Source organism: Euprymna scolopes, chromosome 14 (assembly GCF_053919585.1).
Source record: "Euprymna scolopes isolate OS-2025 chromosome 14, ASM5391958v1, whole genome shotgun sequence".
Taxonomy (NCBI): domain Eukaryota; kingdom Metazoa; phylum Mollusca; class Cephalopoda; order Sepiida; family Sepiolidae; genus Euprymna; species Euprymna scolopes.
The window spans coordinates 94,169,203-94,190,836 of record NC_136495.1 but is presented as its reverse complement, the minus strand read 5'-3'; the positions used below and the strand labels follow the sequence as shown (position 1 = coordinate 94,190,836).

At 32.5% G+C, this 21,634-nt stretch overlaps 1 protein-coding gene across 4 annotated transcripts in view; it reads left to right on the top strand.

The window, feature by feature from the left end:
• Positions 1–21,634, top strand: part of LOC145293168 (doublecortin domain-containing protein 1-like) — a 562,737-nt gene that overhangs the window by 438,692 nt on the left and 102,411 nt on the right. For 3 of the 4 annotated variants that reach the window (XM_080139630.1, XM_080139631.1, XM_080139629.1), the window contains exons 34-35: positions 8,046–8,117; positions 16,695–16,838. In XM_080139630.1, the coding sequence (XP_079995756.1) occupies positions 8,046–8,117; positions 16,695–16,838 (216 nt within the window). The remainder of the gene's footprint in view (positions 1–8,045; positions 8,118–16,694; positions 16,839–21,634) is intronic. The other variant, XM_080139632.1, reaches the window with a different exon arrangement.

Sequence of the window (21,634 nt, the reverse complement as noted above, 5' to 3'; positions counted from 1 at the left end):
GGGGAAGTGATGAAAATAGTTTTGAAAGAGGCAGAGATGGAGGATAAATAAAAATCTAGCCATAGATTAATAAGTCGATTTCTAAAAGCCACCCAAGACATGCCAACATGTAAAATGAATGTTAAACTGGCAACAATGACGATGAGGATGACAGCGATATGGGAACTATGGTGACCACATAAGTTTTTTTTTTTTTTTTTTTTTTTTACTCACATTCATCCCTAACAAGGCATATCGCCACTTGGACGTAAGGGGCTACTATTTGGGACCATGTTTAGGAAAGATTAACAAGATGTTAGTTTATGTTACATTTAAATTTCTGCATATCAGTACAGCAAGGGAAGCAGGTAACAGGCAGCAGGCAGAGAATTCCAAAGTCTAGCTGTTTGAGGGGAGAAACTATTAGAATAGAAAGCTTTCTGGCATTTAGGGACCTGAACAGTAAACGTGTGAGATTTTGCTGCTAAATATGTTTGTCAGGGATATGTATGGCGAGGTGACACATGTGCAACGAGTTCATCAGAACACATTCCATTAAAATATTTGTAAAACAGGCAGAGATGCAACATTGCAGCGAAAAGACAGGAGTTGAAACTTACTTGACAAAGTTGGACCTATTAGATTGGAAACTCTTTTTTGAGCCTATTGAAGAGGGAGAGGCTAGTGGTAGTCCAGATGTGGCAACAATACTCCATACATGGGTGAATGGTGGCCTTGTAAAGATACAGGATACTCTCAGGTGTGAGTAGTATTCTAGCTTGATAGAGGAAACCCACCTTCTTGGCATCAACCTTTGTAATGTCCTCAATGTATTTATTCCAGTTCATATTGCCTGCAAATGTTAGGCCGAGAAGTTTGAAGGAAGAATTCTTAGGTAGATTATGATATCGGCTGTTGGAGAGGCGTCTTGTAATTGTTAAAGGAGAGCAGCTTAATCTTACTAGCATTAAATGCTACCATCCATTTTTGGCCCCATTTCACAATAGCCTGGAAGTCATTTTCTAATGATTCTGCCATAGTCTTAGATTTATGTACAGCTGTTCTTTCCTCATGCATGTAATAGAGTGTTGTATCATTAGCAAATATATCCATCTCGGACATAATATTATCGGGAAGGTTGTTTATGAATATCAGAAATAATAGTGGTTCAAGGATCGATCTCTGAGGCACTTCTGCATTAATGTTATGCTGGTTGGATGTACATATATCAATGATAACCTGGATAGGCCTATTGTCTAAGAAGGATTCGATTATATTTAGTATACATTCAGTTATACCGTACAATTTTATTTTCATTAGTAGCCCTTTGTGCCAGACTTTATCAAAGGCCTTGGATATATCGTCTGCCTTATCCAATAGATGGTATATGTGTCCGGAGATAACTGTTAAAATATCTGCAGTAGAATGATATTGCCTAAATCCATACTGTTTGTCAGAGAGAATATTTGCTTTTTGTGAGATTGTGGACTAGTGCTTGATTAATTAAGGTCTCAAAGATTTAAGTGAAGAGGAGGAGGAGGAGATTGATAGGGTGTCCTTTCACCAGAATTCTTGTACACTGGTGCCACAGAGGCCATCTTCCAGCTATTAGGGAAGCAAGATTCAGCAAGGCATTTATTGTAGAGCTTGGAACGTATGGAGGCTAGCTCAGCTGAGAATTTCTTAATTAGTATAACAGGGATGAGATCAGGCCCACATGCCTTGAAGTTTTTTTTATGATATCACAAACCTGAGAAGAGGTGATTTTTACATCATTTAGTGTGGCTTCAGTTCGCATAGAGAAATTTGGGAGGGAATTGCTTGTTGGCTCTAAGGTGGAGCTGGAGTCAAATCGCCTGGCAAGCAGTTCTGCCTTCTCAGTTGCCGACCTTCATACGACCTTCTGGTTATTCGATAGTGGATGAATTACTGATGGCCTTTTATTCACTACACTATTATAGATCTTCCAGAAATCACGAGTTCCTATCTTTTGCAATTCTATGCATTCCTACTTATTTCAGCATGCTTTCTCTTGGCTGTCGCTATTTCTCTCTTACAATGATTTCTAGTTGGTTAACTTCACTAGAATATTTCCTGTGCCATTCAGTTATCCCTTCAATTAATGTGAATTAATGAATTATTATTCGGGAATATTGTGTTTCTCTGTAGAAATAATTCCACAACCAAATGATAAATTTGATCTGATAAAATACTTAAATAGTCTTAATTCTGCTATGAAGTGAAACTATTAGGTTGATGAATTTTCAAGATATAACCTCCCCTGTCCTGATTATTACAGATTCTCCTCTACATTTAGCAGCTGGAAATAGACAGTCTGGGTCAAATACTTCTTTTTTGCTATCTCCATACGTATATTCGACCAGTGGTTACAAGTAAATAGCATTCTTTCACTTTTCTGTTTGCTTTCTTTCCATGGAATTTAGCTTTGTGAAGTTCCCAGAAATTGGGTTCTCGAGGTGATCATTAAGCTCTGGAGTAACTTTGGAAGCTTTACTTTTGTGATACTTTCTAACAATTCATGTAAGAGTTCAATACTCTTTATCTGAAAATTTTAGTTTCTCCATGAGCTTTGTTTCAACAAAGAAACTTCTCCTACTTCCTGACATTACTCTTAAGACAGTATATTTTTCCGCACCAAACATTTCACCAATGTCTTTCATACAATCACCAACAATTTGACCTCGTTGAATAATGGGTCTGTCATTTTGATGGATTTCATAATTCAATTTCATGATATGAGAAAGGAAACAATAATTTTATTAAAACATAAGCAATATCATAATAATTTTATCAAAACATAAGCAATATCAAATAAAAATAAACTTTCGACGGTTTTATAGCTATTTTTAAATGATAATGTTATGATGTTAGATGTTTGCATTAGTTTTGTTTGTATACGTGGCAACAGTAGATATTCTACACAAAGTAATTCATATATATTTGAAGTTTTCTTTCTGCTTTCGATGACCAGCACTTGGAGCTGAACAAAACAGCAGTAAAGATTTAAACGATTAATAATTTATACTAATTGAGATGTTTTGTCTTTCAGATATCAGTATATCTATCGTATATTATTATTATTATATCTATCGTATATTATTATCAGTATATCTATCGTATATTATTATTATTATATCTATCGTATATTATTATCAGTATATCTATCGTATATTATTATTATTATATCTATCGTATATTATTATCAGTATATCTATCGTATATTATTATTATTATATCTATCGTATATTATTATCAGTATATCTATCGTATATTATTATTATTATATCTATCGTATATTATATCTATCGTATATTATTATTATTATATCTATCGTATATTATTATTATTATTATATCTATCGTATATTATTATTATTATATCTATCGTATATTGCCATTCAAATATGACATGAGTCAAAGATGCATTAGAAATGTCAGAATTTCAGAGCAGCCATATTTTTGGTTAAATTGAAGCTGGAAGAAATTAGAATCAAATTGTTGCAAACCTCGGGATTCCACTTTTTACTGTTAACCAATTCAATTCAGAGAGGGAAAATAATCATCTCTCCTATGTCGATCAGGAGTTTCTTACAGCAGTCCTCATCATTAATGATAATATGAGTGATTATTGCCTTCTGTGGTTCACTTTACTTGAGTCAAATTTCTCAGAAATCAAGGGGACCACTAATCTCCATATGAGATACATAGATATTCAAATATTTCAGTAAAGCTTTCCTTTACTTTTCAAACACTGAGTTAGATAAAAACGTTGAGAACATTATTTCCCTCTTCCAAATTGACCATAGTATGTTAAAGTATATCTTCCTTGTGGCCTCTTAGTCTTACTGAATTACGGGATAAGAATTCACCTAGTCTGGTGGAGTGTGCTGTTACTTAACGAAACACCCCTTTGAGAAGGCATGTTTATCTATATGTATTATATTTTTCAAATGATAAAAAAAGATTATTAAAAAATCTAAATGAAATGTGTCATTCTTCAGTATTTTCACATGTTTCTTTTATTCCTAATTTTCAAGAAATGTAGATTCTATTCTGATTTTAGACACGCGTTCGAAATTTATGAAAAAAATAGTTACAAATATCATTTAAGAAAAAAAAAGATTTTGTTTTAGTATTGGATAGATGGGTGATATTATAGTTGTTTTAGTATTGGATAGATGGGTGATATTATAGTTGTTTTAGTATTGGATAGATGGGTGATATTATAGTTGTTTTAGTATTGGATAGATTGGTGATATTATAGTTGTTTTAGTATTGGATAGATGGGTGATATTTTAGTTGTTTTAGTATTGGATAGATGAGTGATATTATAGTTGTTTTAGTATTGGATAGATGGGTGATATTATAGTTGTTTTAGTATTGGATAGATGGGTGATATTTTAGTTGTTTTAGTATTGGATAGATGGGTGATATTATAGTTGTTTTAGTATTGGATAGATTGGTCATATTATAGTTGTTTTAGTATTGGATAGATTAGTGATATTATAGTTGTTTTAGTATTGGATAGATGGGTGATATTATAGTTGTTTTAGTATTGGATAGATGAGTGATATTATAGTTGTTTTAGTATTGGATAGATGGGTGATATTATAGTTGTTTTAGTATTGGATAGATGGGTGATATTATAGTTGTTTTAGTATTGGATAGATGGGTGATATTATAGTTGTTTTAGTATTGGATAAATTGGTGATATTATAGTTGTTTTAGTATTGGATAGATTAGTGATATTATAGTTGTTTTAGTGTTGGATAGAGGGGTGATATTATAGTTGTTTTAGTATTGGATAGATGGGTGATATTATAGTTGTTTTAGTATTGGATAGATTAGTGATATTATAGTTGTTTTAGTATTGGATAGATGGGTGATATTATAGTTGTTTTAGTATTGGATAGATGGGTGATATTTTAGTTGTTTTAGTATTGGATAGATTGGTGATATTATAGTTGTTTTAGTATTGGATAGATGTGTGATATTATAGTTGTTTTAGTATTGGATAGATGGGTGATATACTAGTTGTTTTAGTATTGGATAGATGAGTGATATACTAGTTGTTTTAGTATTGGATAGATGTGTGATATTATAGTTGTTTTAGTATTGGATAGATGTGTGATATTATAGTTGTTTTAGTATTAGATAGATGGGTGATATTATAGTTGTTTTAGTATTGGATAGATGGGTGATATTATAGTTGTTTTAGTATTGGATAGATGGGTGATATTATAGTTGTTTTAGTATTAGATAGATTGGTGATATTATAGTTGTTTTAGTATTGGATAGATGTGTGATATTATAGTTGTTTTAGTATTAGATTGATGGGTGATATTATAGTTGTTTTAGTATTGGATAGATGAGTGATATTATAGTTGTTTTAGTATTGGATAGATGTGTGATATTATAGTTGTTTTAGTATTGGATAGATGGGTGATATTATAGTTGTTTTAGTATTGGATAGATGGGTGATATTATAGCTGTTTTAGTATTGGATAGATTGGTGATATTATAGTTGTTTTAGTATTGGATAGATTGGTGATATTATAGTTGTTTTAGTATTGGATAGATGTGTGATATTATAGTTGTTTTAGTATTGGATAGATGTGTGATATTATAGTTGTTTTAGTATTAGATAGATGGGTGATATTATAGTTGTTTTAGTATTGGACAGATGAGTGATATTATAGTTGTTTTAGTATTGGATAGATGTGTGATATTATAGTTGTTTTAGTATTAGATAGATGGGTGATATTATAGTTGTTTTAGTATTGGATAGATGTGTGATATTATAGCTGTTTTAGTATTGGATAGATTGGTGATATTATAGTTGTTTTAGTATTGGATAGATTAGTGATATTATAGTTGTTTTAGTATTAGATAGATAGGTGATATTATAGTGCTCTAAGAATTTCAAATTCTCGTTCTCTCTTATTAGGCTGATCGTTGCAGGAACTAAATGCTTACCAAATTCCTTCTTTTCCCACATTTCTTTGTTTAATCACCAAAGTAACAACATTCGTTTTGTTCAAGCCAGTTTTGTGAGACAAAAACAAACTGATTTAATCTACATACCTTTATACATATTGATCATTCCAAATTTCCCTATGTATTAGAAACATTAATATGTGTGCATAATTTCAGTATAAATAAATCCTCTTATATTTATAAGTAAGGTTTTTAAATGTTTTTTGTTTTTGTTTATGTGTAATTAAGAAAGTGATAATACTTATTATTTTTAGTTTGATTTTTTACGGCATATCAACCGTTTTCATCTTATTTAATTCTGAATCCTGAATTTTGGTAAAAGTTTTATCAATCCAATTATTTGGTGCTTTTAAAAAACTTTATTTTGCATATCCAGCATAATCATGTGGACACATTACTTCTCATGCCACTGAAGTCAAACAACGTTTAACCTAGTCACTACAAAATAGGTTACTATTTGACAATAGCAGACATTATATGTGGGAAGATAGTAACACTGCTTGTAAAAAATCCATCTCTGAATATACTTTTAGTAAGTTCTTTCATATAATTTATAAAACCATACATAATGAACAATCACCCTACTGACGAGGATATGTTCTCAAACATATAGCGAAGCTCTTTAGAATATGTATATATTTTGATAATGTTTGTATTTTTTAATTTTTCATATCTTTAAATTTTCCTATATGGACCCACTTTATTGTAAGAAGGATATTATAGCATCTACTTTATTTTTTTAAGCAATTCTTTCATAGTGATGAATCTAAAACCATCTTTTCGATGTGGATCATGCAGGAAGTATAATAAGTAATATATTCAGTTTTTCAGTTTTTCTTTCAATATTATCAAAGTGAAAATCATAATCTATTATACTAATTTGTTCATATGCGTATGTCCGCTTAAAAGTCAGAAACTACTCAAGGTACGCTTTAAAACCTTATATAATTGAATTCAGTTTGATTTAGGTCTGGTTATGGCAAAAATACGTATTGCAATATTTATTCCCTTTGAATCATAAAGGGTCAAATTAGTGCAAAGATTTATTTCTTTGTTTTTACTTGTAATTATTTAAAAAATAACACTGAAACTGGACCAAAGATCAGCTAGTTTTCTCTTTTGTTTTCTCTCTGTTATATTAAACAAGTTGCCAGAGAGAGAGAGAGAGAGAGAGAGAGAGAGAGAGAGAGAGAGAGAGAGGGGGGGGTGTAGTCGGTGGGGGGGGGGTAAAGAAAAACAAGAACCGGGGGTGAGATAGAGGTTGAGAATTTTCAAAAGAAAAATGCTACATGTACTATTTCTAACATTTTGTTGACAAACAAACATAATTGTTGCATTTGAAAATACTATGTCTAGCGTTATAATCAGGATTCGGTTCTGGGGTTCGGGAAGGAGTGAGTCACTCTCTCGACAACAGCACGTTTCTGCCCTCTTCTTTTCCAATCGACCACACCTGGCCTCTCGCCACCAATGTCACACCGCACAATCTGAACGTCAGCAATACGAAATTCTTTTCAAGAGAAGATGTTCACGACTCTTCCCCCCCCCCCTAGAGAATTTTTCCCAGCTTTTATATCCTCCTATCTAGAAAAAAAAAAAAGGAAGAGACAGGAAAAAAAAAAGCTTCTCCCATCATGCTCTGCCTTCCCAAGATGCCCTTCGCGTATACAAATACGCTGGCCATCCTTTCCTTCTTCTTTCCCAAAGAGCGATGCAGATACGCCCGGTACATTTCTTTTTTTTTTCTTCTTCTTCTTTTTTTAACTATATACCCCACACTAGAAAACCAAAATGTTATGAAATATTTTATTAAATAATTGAAATTATTTTTTCTGAGACGTTTGGTGTAATATATTGTTTTCAAAGAAGACTTGGTCTTTTAGTTTTCTTTTTCTCTTAATTTTTTGATGGTATTATTAATTAATGCTATGGAGAGAGAAATGATACGTCCGGTCTTATTGACGGTTGTTGTCAATTGATGTGTATATGTGTGGTTTGACGTGAAATTTAAATAGGAATTTTTACTTAGTAATTGTTGCATTCATTTAGATGCAGAAAACAGACTGAACAATTCTAAAGAAAGTTGTAATTCAGAACAAGAGACGGAACAATTTTTACCAGGTAAGCAAAATCTAATCACTCCAATCCTGTATAGATTATTGCAACACTGATTTTCTTTTACTCATGAAACAGTCCAAATTCCTTAAAATAAGTTTCAAGCAAGTATTTTTTTTCAATAAAACTAACAAAAGAAAAATAAAGATGCATCCACTTAGAAAGTTGTTGTGGGCACTCACCTATACACAAGATGTGAACCTTTCCCAACTGTACAAACAGACCGAGATGTACCGCTTCTTGTGATGTGTGTGTACTTCGTAGTACATGTCAGTCGAGGTTCCGACCTAAATAATCAGCATGGCAGAAACTGGACGATATCGGTGACCTTTAGCTGTTGAACTGATGCAAATGTTCTGTGTAGCCCTACGAGGTCCATTCTCCCAGGCCTTGCCAACCAGCTTTCGGGTGGAACATGTTTATAACTTGTTATCTGAGGCGCACTCACCAGGGAATGCTGAGGGGATACTCAGGCTTATTTTTGTTAGTTCATTCATTCCAACTTCTGATCATGTGGGAGAGAGATAAATACCATGTGTGTGTGTACTTTGTAGTACGTCATATTAATGTTAACTACTACGACTGTTGTTCTCTGTATAGTTTTGTTCGCAATACAAATACCTTTTTTGTAACTCGTGTCTGTGATTTCCTTAGTGACCCTTTTGGGCCACCACAAATTAGTGACGAGCAACTTGAATTCACAAAGGTGATACTCACAACAAATCTGACAGCAAATAACTCACAACAAATCTGACAGCAAATAACTCACAACAAATCTGACAGCAAATAACTCACAACAAATCTGACAGCAAATAACTCACAACAAATCTGACAGCAAATAACTCACAACAAATCTGACAGCAAATAACTCAAATTCAAAAAAGGACCACTAACAACAAAATCACTTTCAAACAAAAAAAGGAAAACAATAAATTTATACCAGTAATTACCGAATCTATTGGCCATTCGAGTGGCATTCTCAATGAACAAGACACTATTTAAACTTGGACTGCGAAAATGCCTATAGAAGTTTTAACTAATAGTCTAAAAAAATCGTGTTGTCAGACACTGAAGGAAAAAGTTATCAAAAGTATACTTGAATATATTAGAATTAAAACTAAAGAGAATAAATCGGTAAGATTTTCTCTAATTAAATAGTTTTTTTCCTCTCAGAAAAAAACCTAAACTGCGTTCAACGTCCAACATTAAACTGTAATTAGTAATATTACAGCGTTTTTTTTTTTCTCGTTTTTGAAAAATGTCTACAAGATGGCCAACGCCAAAGAAATTATTCTTTGGATGTACCAACAACAACAACAACAACAACAACAACAACAACAACAACAGCAACAACAGCAGAAAGTTGAAGAAATATCACGAATCTAGAATTCGTGGAAATCAAGAAGTTACTATCAGAACTTTTCAGCCGCATTATGTTATTGTTTCACAAAAAGTGGAAATGTTTTAATTTGCCTAAGCAGAATGCTGACGATTATTTAGGGTTCGCGTCGATCATAAACAAGCATTGTAACGATATTAAACCAGCAGAATTATCGGCAGATGATTTTCAGTACCTTATTTTCGATCAAGAATGACTGTCAGCAAGAAATGCTGTGATTAGACGAGTAGTACTAGCGAAACTCGAAATCAAACCCAATTTAACTCTACAGAAACTTGGGGAAGATTGCCAAAGGGGTGTAAGCATGAGAAGCGATTCTAAAAACATAGAAGAATCGGGCGTAGCATTTGCCAAAAAAGTAAACATCTAAAAAGTATTCTCTAAAAAAGAAAAAGAATATATCCAACCACATTTTCAGTATAAATCAAGAAATACTCCCCTAAAAAAAGAGAAAAAATGAAAATGGCTACCCACATTTTCAAAATAAGCGGGACATGCACAAATAGAAGAAATTATCGCCAAAACCATGTAACCTATGTGGAGAATTACAGTGGGGAAAAATTCTGCCTTTTTCGGAATAAAGTCAAAATTATGGCTTGGTCGCATTTTAGCACCAAATGCAGAATAAAAAATGGAATTAGGTAGAAAATTTCTAACGAAAAGTCAGGCGAAAATTTATGCAAATACATACTAGTCAAGATATTCAATAAAACAGTGAAAGTAGTTAGACACTGAGTTGGATGGTTCATTTATAAATTTGCATATGTGAAAGAAACTTAGCAAATTGATTTTTTCAAAAACACTTTAGTTAACTTGCACTGTGACTGGCAATAAAATTAATTTTATTGGAGAACTAGCACGTCGCCGAGTGTTATGCATAAAATATGCCTAAATATATTTTCATTCATGCAGATTTCGTATTTATTATTATAGTATATCCAATATATAGCAGTGATTTCAAAAGTTAAAAAATAACAATTTGGAATTGGGTGCGATGAGCTAGAATCCAAACTAAAACATTTAATTCTCCAGCATTATTCGTTACCATCTGAGCTAAGTCCATATGCATATAGAAACTTAAAAAATAACGTTATTGAAGGTATAAATGTATATTTGCACATGCGTAGAAGTAACACCTTCAGTCAACTTACGCCTGTTAAATTCCAATTTTTTGCAATTTTTACTCATTAACAGCTATTTTTCTTGACTAAAAATCTAAACGAATTTGCTCCATGGGTCTAAATATATCAAGTTTCAAGTCTGTAGACCAAAAATTGACAGTGTAGTTTGTTAGAGACCATTCCACACACAAACAGACAGACGAGGCCACTTTATATATATATATATATATATATATATATATATATATATATATATATATCAGTAAATTTGAACGGGACTATTAAAAAAATTGAACGTGTACATTCTGAAAAAAGATCTGAAAATCTATTTGGGGTAAACTGGAGGAACAGTTTTAAACTTTGTTATCAGCCAACATTTTTGACGAGAAAATCTGTAAGTTTAAAATCACAAAAATGAAAACGTCTCATAAACTGTTTATGAAAAACAATTAAAGACTTATCAAATAAATTGCATACATCAAATCAAGAAAGACATTAAAAAGAATAACGCATATAATTAAATAGCACAGCAACAATTAAAAAGTGAGCAGAAAAGAAAAGCGTCACAGAGTTGCATAAAAAGGGAGCCATGTTTAAACGCAAACAAAAAGAGGTTGAGGCTGTAAGATAAAAACAAAAACCAACCCAAGTCGCAAGTAGGATTAACGAATACAAAGATGGCCCGACTATACCAACTTCTAACATTTTAGTTACTTTGTATAAACATAGAAATACCAAATTAACCGAACGTAGCGTAGCGAAATTGAGATGTCATTCAGAAACTAATGAATGATATTACGAAAGAAATGCAGAACTTTAATTGTAAAGGATTAGTGATATCACACGAGGTACAAGACATGCTTATAAACGCCATAAAAACCAAACAAAAACAAAAACAAAAACAAACGTCACTCAGATAACACTAGCGACACAGTACCCATAGAGGAAGAGCTAATGAATGCCATTTTTGAAACGTTCGATCTCGACCCACCCCAACCAAAACAGTCGAGCGGAAAGAAAATGCACCAACTTTCTGACTATTGATCCAAAACGGAAAAGATATTAATTATTAAAGAGGAGTGTTGTAGGGGCTTACCCATATGCAAGATATCAACTCTTCCAAACTGTATAAATATACCGGGAAGTACGGACTCTCGTGGTGTGTATGTACTTGTATTGGTGTTAAGTCTTACGAGTGTTATTTGTAATTCTGTTTTATTCTCAAGACAAATACCTTTTTTCTAACTTCCTTCGTGACCCTTCCGAGTCACAACAGAAAGTTGAATAATAAAGACTAATTTATGGAAAAATATTAATGTTTATATCAAATTATGCTCTATTCGATATTTGCTTAAATAGAGACGACAAGTCGATTTTTTAATATCTCCTTTTAAGCAAGAACATTATTTAGCGAATTGTCATGTAGAAAATAGTAATATATAAAAAAAAAAAAACTATGAAAACTCATCGAGTAGAACAATTGCTATTGTGTTTTTAAGAAAAAAAATGTCTTTCGATACAGGACGCCACTACGGTGTAATCTAAAATATGCGTTTTGAGTTATGTCCCTTACTTTCTACAATCTTCACGGCCTATTCTGAAACATCTACGCAAAAATGCAATTTTCCACAATTTTCCCAAATTTTTCGTAAAAATTACTTTTAACTATAAATAACTTTCTACTAGATGGATTTTCGTAATTTTTTGATATATTACTATTTTTGACATGACAATTAAGTAAGTAATATTGTTTTTGTTTAAAAGGACATATTTAAAAAAAATCAATCCGTCGCCTCCATTAATATTAAATTATGCTCCATTCTTAGTAATTTAAATATATGGAGAAAATTAATTTGATTCAATAAACTGGTGAAGTGAACATCTGTTTGCACGTTTTTTGTGTAAAAGCGTTTTTTTTTGGGGGGGGGTTCAACTTTATTCATGGAGTAAGGAAGTCAGAAATTTTTTTCTTTATAGTCATACATTCTTTTTAAATAAAATTGATGAAAGCAAAATTCTCCATCCAAAAAACAACAAAACAAAATAACTTCTCCCAAATTCTTAAAGAAAATATAAACAAGCAGTTACAGTTTAACGGATTTGCTGGAAGCTTAAATGCAAAGTTAAAGATAAGGTTAAATGGGATGATAGGAAGACAAAGATGCAATGTCTGCATCCAACAAGTGATTCAAAAACAGTAATGGTGGAAGTTCTTTTGTGTGAGTGTGTCAATGATCCTCATCATAACCTCTTTCATCTCCTCAATTGTTTCATTACGACAGCCTCTAAGGTTTTCCTTGAGCTTAGGGAATAACCAAAAGTCACAGAGAGCAAGGTCTGGAATATAGAAAAGGTGAGGAACTGGTTTTGAAGCCCATCTTGGCCAAATAGTCTGTGACAAGGATGGAGTTGTGGACTGGTGCATTTGCGCAAATCTTCCGCATCTTCAGTTCCTCGCAAATAATTGTGTGTACAGTTCCCACACTGATATCAAACTGTGCACTTATTGTCTCTATTGACACACGACGGCCGTTATCCATGAAATTTTTTATTTGGCAAATGAATTCTAGTGTTCTGACTTCCTTACTTCTCCTACACCTTTCATCATTCCTCTCAGACTCTCTGCATTTCTTGAATCTTATGCCACTCAAAAAATGATGCTCGATTCATGCAAGCAATCTGAAGCATTCCATACGTATTTCTGTGGCATTTTTTTTTCAAGTTTAAAACAGAATTTTATTGCATATCATTCTTCTAAAGTGTCCTCACGTCCAGATTGCATTTTTGAAATTCACCAACTGTGACAATCAGGATTTAGGTAGGGTGCATTTCAATTCTTGCTGTAGTTGTTTATTTGAATAAAAATTGGTCCGTCATAAATATATAGCAATAACATCCTGAATTTTCAAGAGTCTACAACAGTTTTAAATGCCTGTACAAAAAAGTTTGGAAACTTATTGAAGGCACCTCATATCTTATTTATCTTCTTTCCAGTAGATTAGACAAAAGATAAAGTGTGAATTTGAATCAAAGTGTTTCCGTGGGAGGAACTGGATTCAATCTTAGTACATCTAGGTTTTTAGTCTGCGTTATTAACCACTCAGCCACCGTCACCATCTAACAAGATGTGTCTATATTGTTGCACCATTATGTACGATATATATGCCTAATAGAAAAGATAATTGAGAAACAATTGACTAAAAATAACATTTAGTTTATTCACAGTTTGCTGCTGACGAGCGTAGGAGATTAAAAAGAAACGCAATACATGAAGCTACAGAAAAGTTTGTTCTAAACAAGAATTGTGATTGTTTCCATGTCAATAAGAAAATGCACATATTATGAGAGCAAATGCATGGAATATGTAAATTTACTTTACTTATCTAAATATCAATGGTGTTAACACATTACTTGGAAAAATAGATGTGGCATTACCGTCTGTTGTTTGAGCATAGTTTGAGAGTTAACTGAATCAGAAAGATAACTTAAAGTCGTTAGAGTTTCAAAGGCTTGCTCGGAATAAGAGTGGATCGAACCACTTTCTACGCCATGCCAATAAGAGGCAGTCTCATTTTACAATTTGCAATACAAAAGTATATATTGCGCTAGAAGCACCCTTTAACATAGACACCAAATGTTTTCAAGAGAGATAATTGTGGCTCAACGATGTTAACTTGCACAAAACAAACTCTTTAAATTAAATATTTTAAAATTATTTACACTTCTTGTATCCCCCTGGTGTTGTTTGAGGGTCTTTTCACTTTTGTTTCCAAAAACCAGAGTGTAATTGTGTGATATTTGCAAAAATCTTAGGAAATTGTAGTTATTTTAAGTTTCTCTCATGTAATCTTAACTTCTCAAAATAAATTATTTTCTAAACTGATAAGTTTAATTATGTAAGTTTTACGTTGACTGTTCTTGGCTGTATCAAATAGAATTCTTATAATGCATATAAAATGACATTGCTTTCATTGGCTATTTTTAATTATTGTTCCATCAACATTTTTTGTTTATTTTCATTATTTTACAGTTTACTAGCTGTCTTTATTCAGCATCGAGTAATAACTTATATGGCCCATAAAAGACATATATTCGTTGAAAGTAGTTGAATAGTCTTGGCTATTATATTCAATTAATAATCTAGTGTCGCCTTATTGAACGTGTGTTTGTGGTCAGAGCTGGTATTTTTTAGCATGAGGCTTTCTGGATACCTTTCAACGTCTCTCCCAGGTGACTGTACCAATCATCATTCATGGCTTAACTATCCAATCATATTCTTATAAGAAAAGACCCGGACGTACTCATATTCCTTACGTCAATAACTATAAAGTTATTCTTTGAAATCTAAAAAAGAAAAATAGGTAGAATTTTTCGACTTACTTTGGCAGCAAATCCTTAATATAATAATTGACATTCAGAAGTTTTGAACAAACAGAAAAATAACGAAAACATTGGTTGGTGTCTATGTTTAAAACGGTCTGAAGCGTTTGATATGGAAGAAAAGAAAAGGTAATGTTTTATGTACCATTAAGGAAAATTTGTGACGTCACAAAATGCGACGTTGAAATTTCAAAGATTCCATAGGTTTCCTAATAATTTTTATCTTTTTTATATTTGAATAAAATTTAATATTATTTAAATGTTATTCATCACAAATAAACGAAAGAATATATTTAGATATTTACTATTCGTAGATAAATTTTGTACTGATTACAAAAATGGCATCCATTTTAATTTCAATTAGTTGCTGACGGCAAAGATTACAATCATTTGAAAAATACTCCTAGTTGGATCAAATATTTTTTGAAAGATAATGAAAAAAGAAAAAAAACAGTTGTTTTTTTTTTATTTTAAAAAAACATAGTGAGAGTATATAAAAGAAAACATGGCTAATCAAAATCAAATATTGATTTGTCAGATTCAAAGTTATCAGTGACAAACTTCAAGAATCCGGCCGACTTTATTATATATATATATTATGCCTTAATTGGAATTCATTTTTGAGATGAGCATTATATATATTAATTTATTTTATTTCGGACTATTATTCTCATCTTTATTAGTTGTTGTTTTCATATTTATTGGTTGTTGTTTTTTCACGACGTTTCGGCAAACTATTCCTCTGGCTTTCGTCAGGTGGTAACCGCGACGGATAGGAACTTTGAATCTCCTAACTGCATTCTCAGCAATGACTGCCATCCGTAGCTGTTGTCGTCTCACCACGTTTTTGGCCAAGTAAACCTCTGGCTGGCTTTGGGTAGGATTGAAACCGCTATCTTCAGACAATGCTCATCTGGAACCGTAGAGATTCAACGTCTCTATCAACTACGCCACGGGCCCCGAAGGGCGATTAAGTTTGGATTCTTTGATCTTATAAATCCACGTTTATTTATTATCTGATCTTCCATAGTCGGGTCCCTACCGAGTGGTATATATATTATTCCTTAATTGGAATTCATTTTTGAGATGAGCATTATATATATTAATTTATTTTATTTCGGACTATTATTCTCATCTTTATTAGTTGTTGTTTTTTCATCTTTATTGGTTGTTGTTTTTCACGACGCTTCGCCAACTATTCCAAGTAAACCAAAACGTGATGAGACGACAACAACTACGGATGGCAGTGATTGCTGAGAATGTAGTTAGGAGATTCGAAGTTCTTATCCGTCGCGGTTACCACCTAACGAAGGCCAACCAATAAAGATGAAAACAACAACCAATAAAGATGAGAATAATAGTCCGGAATAAAATAAATTAATATATGACTTTATTATAGTTATTCTAACGGTCATTACGCTATGAGTTATATAAATTTAAAGTTTTTAGTAATGTAAACATTTTAATCTCAGAGGAAAAAAACAATATCTTATATTCTCTTTAATATAACATAATCTCTAACTTGCTAATTTATGCTCTGACAAAAAACTTTTAGCTTCATAAAGAGGAAGTAAATTTCAATGATTAATTACTCATATATAATTAATAACTCAAATTTGGTTTACGTTAACATCTTCATTATTATTATTTTATTATTAATTATTGATTCTTTATATTGCACAGAAGAGGACCAGAAAGAAAATGAAAAACTGTCCAAAGAGAGAGAGTTGCTTCTGAGAAAGGTGTCTTTGCCGCCGTTAAATGTTATCTTAAATTTTCCCATTGAAGTCTGGGTGTCCAGTGGACGTCAGTTTATCCCTCCAGAAGGTGAGTCTTCGTTTGATGATATTTTAAGCATGGGCATCTTCAGCCACAAAAAGGGGGATAACGCTTACATAAAAGTCTCACATTTTTCTTAATCAACCAACAAAAGGGTTTGTCTTATCATTTGATTTTAATTGTAATTAAAAATGTATTGTGCTAGTATTATATGTATTGTGACCATGTGTTCTTTAACTCATTTGGTAGTGGTTTGGGCAGTTCTAAATAGGACTTAATAATTTTATCAGATAGTTTGTACATACAAGGGGCATTCTTCAAGTAATACCTCTATTTATTTTTTTTCTGCCCAAATGAATCAGAGGGGATTGCAAATTGCATTGTTATCATAACTGAACTTATGCATCCATGACCTAAAAGTTTGATCTCTCTGTTGCAAATATTGACAGTGTGAGACTATAAGAAAGCAACCCATGTCATGGGCGTGTGTCAGAAGCAGAGATGTATCATTGAATTCCGGGCAAAAATGCATTGAGAATAGTGGTGACTGTGTAGAAAAATAAATTCTGGAGCACAAAAGGTTGCTCGTTTTATAACAATAAGAGAAGACTTGATTCCAAATATTTCTCATATGTTATATCTCCCCTCTTTTGGAAATAGAGTACGATTATGAATATCTCCAGTATCAAATAATCTTTATACACTATGAAATTTACTTTATGAAATCCAAAGAGGAGAGATATAACATATGAGAAATATTTGGAATCAAGTCTCCCCTTGCTGTTATTTCAGATCATTTGAAACCATAGCAACAAGTTTCAGTCTCCTCTCCATCAAGGAACAGGTTTTGGGGAAATATCAGAGATTTTGTAATTCATATGAAAAACTAGGAAAACAAATGACTATGATTAATATATTGGTAAAGGTGTAATATATTTCGACCCAAACTTTAATCTCTCCATCTCTCTCTCTCTCTCTCTCTCTCTCTCTCTCTCTCTCTCTCTTTCTCTCTCTTTCTCTTACATATTTCTTTTACGCATTTCCCTCATATCTCAATACCTGATGTCAAATCTCGAATCTGTAGACCGAAAATTGGCAGTTATGTGGTAGAGAAGTGTACACAGATAGACACACACACACACACAGAGATATTTTCACTTTTATAGATATATATTGCACATGTAAAAATATGTTATATATGTCGTATATATTATATATATTATATATATTATATACTATATATATTATATCATCTATATATCTATAAAAGGGAAAGTGTGTGTGTGTGTGTGTGTGTGTGTGTGTGTGTGTGTGTGTGTGTGTGTGTGTGTGTGTGTGTGTGTGTGTGTGTGTGTGTGTGCATTTGCCTACCAAATAACTCTGTAAATTTTCAGTCTAGAGACTCGAGATTTGTCATAAGCGGTATAGAGATTTGGGGAAATCTTCTTAATCAGTTTTTCGCTAGGAATTTGACTGTCACGGTGTCAAAGTTCAACGATTTGACTTTTGAAAATTCTACTAAACTCCTCCGCCAATTTTGGGTCTAAACAGTTGAAATTTTAAATGTAGGTTACTTGAACATGGATCAAACTTTGTAATTTGATTTGAGCCTCAAAAAATAAATGTTAAAGGGTTAAAATTGGGATAAAATTTTAAAAAATTGACCACTGCAGTTTCTACGAAATTACTCAGACAAATTTTGGTCTAAACATTTGAAATCTTACATAAAGTGTATTCACACGTAGGGGAAGTTATGACCAGTACATAGGGCCCAAGCAAAGCCGGGCTGAACTGTTAGTATAGTACAGGGGTCGGCAACCTTTTGTTTAGCGTGTGCCGACTTAGGGTTTCAAATTATTCAGCGTGCCAACATTTATTATTTATAACGATCAAGGTCAATATACCTGTTCTCTATATTTATTTCATAAAATATATAATAATGTCAAAGTTTATAAATAATGTGAAAAAACTGTTTCTGAAAAGTTTTTATTATTAATGGGACCCTTGTCCTTGCATGGTCTTTGCCAATTCCTCAATGTCGGGAACATACTTTGTAACTTTGAGCTTAACACAGTTTTCTGAATGTTCAGGTGTTAGACGACTTCGACGTGGAGACAACACTGCTTTCATGTGAGAGAAAATTTGCTCACAAGAATAAGTTGAACCAAAAGCTGAGAGAAGAGCAAAAGCAATTTTCTTCAAACAGATGAATGAGCTTGGGAGGGAGATCCAACAGTTCAGAATAGCACCAGACTTTTCAAAATTTTCATCTTCCAGAGACTTTCTTAGTTCAGCAAATTTTAATGTCCATATTTCTGAAGACCTAAATTCAATCTGTTGCATTTCAAAATCATCAATGTCCATCCAGCTAAAAAGTTCCAGTTGGGCATTTGTCAAATCAAGCATGTCGGGCTTAATCAGATATGAAAATAAGGATCCATGAATGTAGAAGTCCTGGCTTCGTTTTTCGAATTCTGCTTTGAGTGCTTTCACGTACTCCTGAAGCTCATCTGTGTTCACTTCGAATTGATTTGCATGATTTTTCACATTTGGAAAGTACTTAAATGCTTTGATGTTGATGTCACGGGTAAAAATGTCAAGTTTCATTGTAAACGCTTTCCAATAGCTGAAAAGATCAAGGACTGTTTGTCCCTGTCCTTGTAATTTCAAATTAAGCTCATTCAAATGTGTGTTTATGTCGGTCATAAACATCAACTTCAACAACCAGCTTTCATCATTCAGCTGAGGGAATCGTTTCTGTTTTTCATCAAGAAACATCTTAATAGCCTCAAGACAACAAACAAATCTAGCTAAAACTTTGCCTCGACTAAGCCAGCGAACATTGTTGTATAACAGAAGATTTCCATATTCACACTCAACTTCTTGTAGAAGCGATTTGAATTGCCTGTGAACCAATGAAGAGCGAGAAATAAGAAAGTTGATTATCTCAACAACAGTTTTCATCACAGAGACCAAATCCAAAGACGAGGTCTTTGCACATAAGCCCTCCTGATGTATAATACAATGAAAACTTAACAGTTTGCGTCCAACATGATTTTCCAGAAGTTTTACAAATCCTTTCTTCTTGCCAACCATTGCAGCAGCACCATCGGTTGTTACGCAGAATAATTTGTTCAAGTTAATGTCTTGTTTAGAAAAATAACCAGTAAATGCACACAAAATATCTTCTGCTTTGGTTGTATCATGAAGGGGTAATAAACAACACAACTCCTCATAAATGTGATTATTCTCGAGATATCTTGCAACCACTGCTAGGCGAGACGCATCGTTTACATCGGTGCTTTCATCAAGAGCGACACTAAATACAAGGGATTGCTTTAATCCAGTTGTTTGCTTAGTTGTCACATTTTCAGCCAAGTCAGATATGCGCCTCTCAACTGATCTTGCAGAGACTGGTATTTCTCTAATTCGAGAGAGTATAATGTCCTTATTTTTTAAATCACGAAACAAAACTTCAGCACCACTCAAAAAAGCTTCTTTGATGTATTCACCATCTGTAAAAGGTTTACCATTTAAAGCCACACACTGGGCTATTTTGTAACTACATTCAGTAGCTTTACTCTTCATTCCAACAGCTTGGCTCAAAATAACAGTTTGTTTTTTGAAACCAGAAATAGCTTTTTTGATGGCTTCACCTTTTTCTTCTGAAGTTTTAAACTTAGATTGATGTTTGGTTTGAAAGTGCCTTTGTACACTAGATGTGCGACACACAACACTTTCGCAACAGAAAGCACAAACAGCACGATCCTTTGGTTCCACAAATCCATATTCTATTGTCCAATTGTCTTGAAATGGGCGATGATCAAGTTTTCTTTTCTTTTCAGTCATATCTAACAGCAGGGGTATTCTGAAAATATAAATAGGCCTAATTACGTAAACATCAATTATGATATATATAAAATACCAAACAAATTATTCTTGCCTTTGCTGTGGGAGAACCAGGATACATTTTAATAAAAATTGTGGAGAAAAATTATGTACAGGGTGTCCCAGAAAAAGTCTAAAGGTTTTGATTAGCTCGAGCTAGGATCCTATTCGTGCGTGGCATTCACAATTTAAAAAAAATATTTCATCCACGTATTCCTCCAATCATACCATTTTGTTTAGTATGAAGATGATCGAAATTGCTCATCTCTTCTAATCCCAGTTACGAGCTTGAAAATTAAAAGTACAATTTCAAGAATTTGAAAGGCAATTATACCTTATCTTGTATTCATATTCTGACCACTGAACAATTCTGTAACTCTAGCACCCTTCCTAAATTTAACACCCCTCAATTTCAAACAGCAAATAAAATGTTTAAAACTAATAATTTTCAAAATTTTTTTAGCTCATTGTGTTTAGGAAAGATTTTTCTTAAAGAAAAGTAAAACTTTTTAAAATAAAATCTCATATAATTAATTTTATCGTAAAAAATATCACAAAAAAGTCAAAGCTTCCTTACTGCGCGTGAGCGTTTTCACGTAATAGTTTCAATTTCAATTTGTAAATTTGTAAATTCTTGAAAATTTTCTATGATTTTAAAAATCGATAATTTTTTTTCTATTCATCAAATCCTTTTCATTTTTTCAGATTTTATGTAAAATTCTACGCTCTTTCGAATGGAAATAAAATTATTTTCTGAAAAATTCATTTTCATACTTCTTTTATTTATTTTTACCCCCCCTCTGTCTAAAAGTATGAAAGTATGAATTTCTATTAAAAATTCGTCTCGGAACACTCTAATTTATATCTTTATTTAAAGATCATAAAAAAATGAATAAAATAATGTGTTGTTTTTTTTTAAACCTTTATCCCTTCATTTTGAAAATAAACGCTAAAGT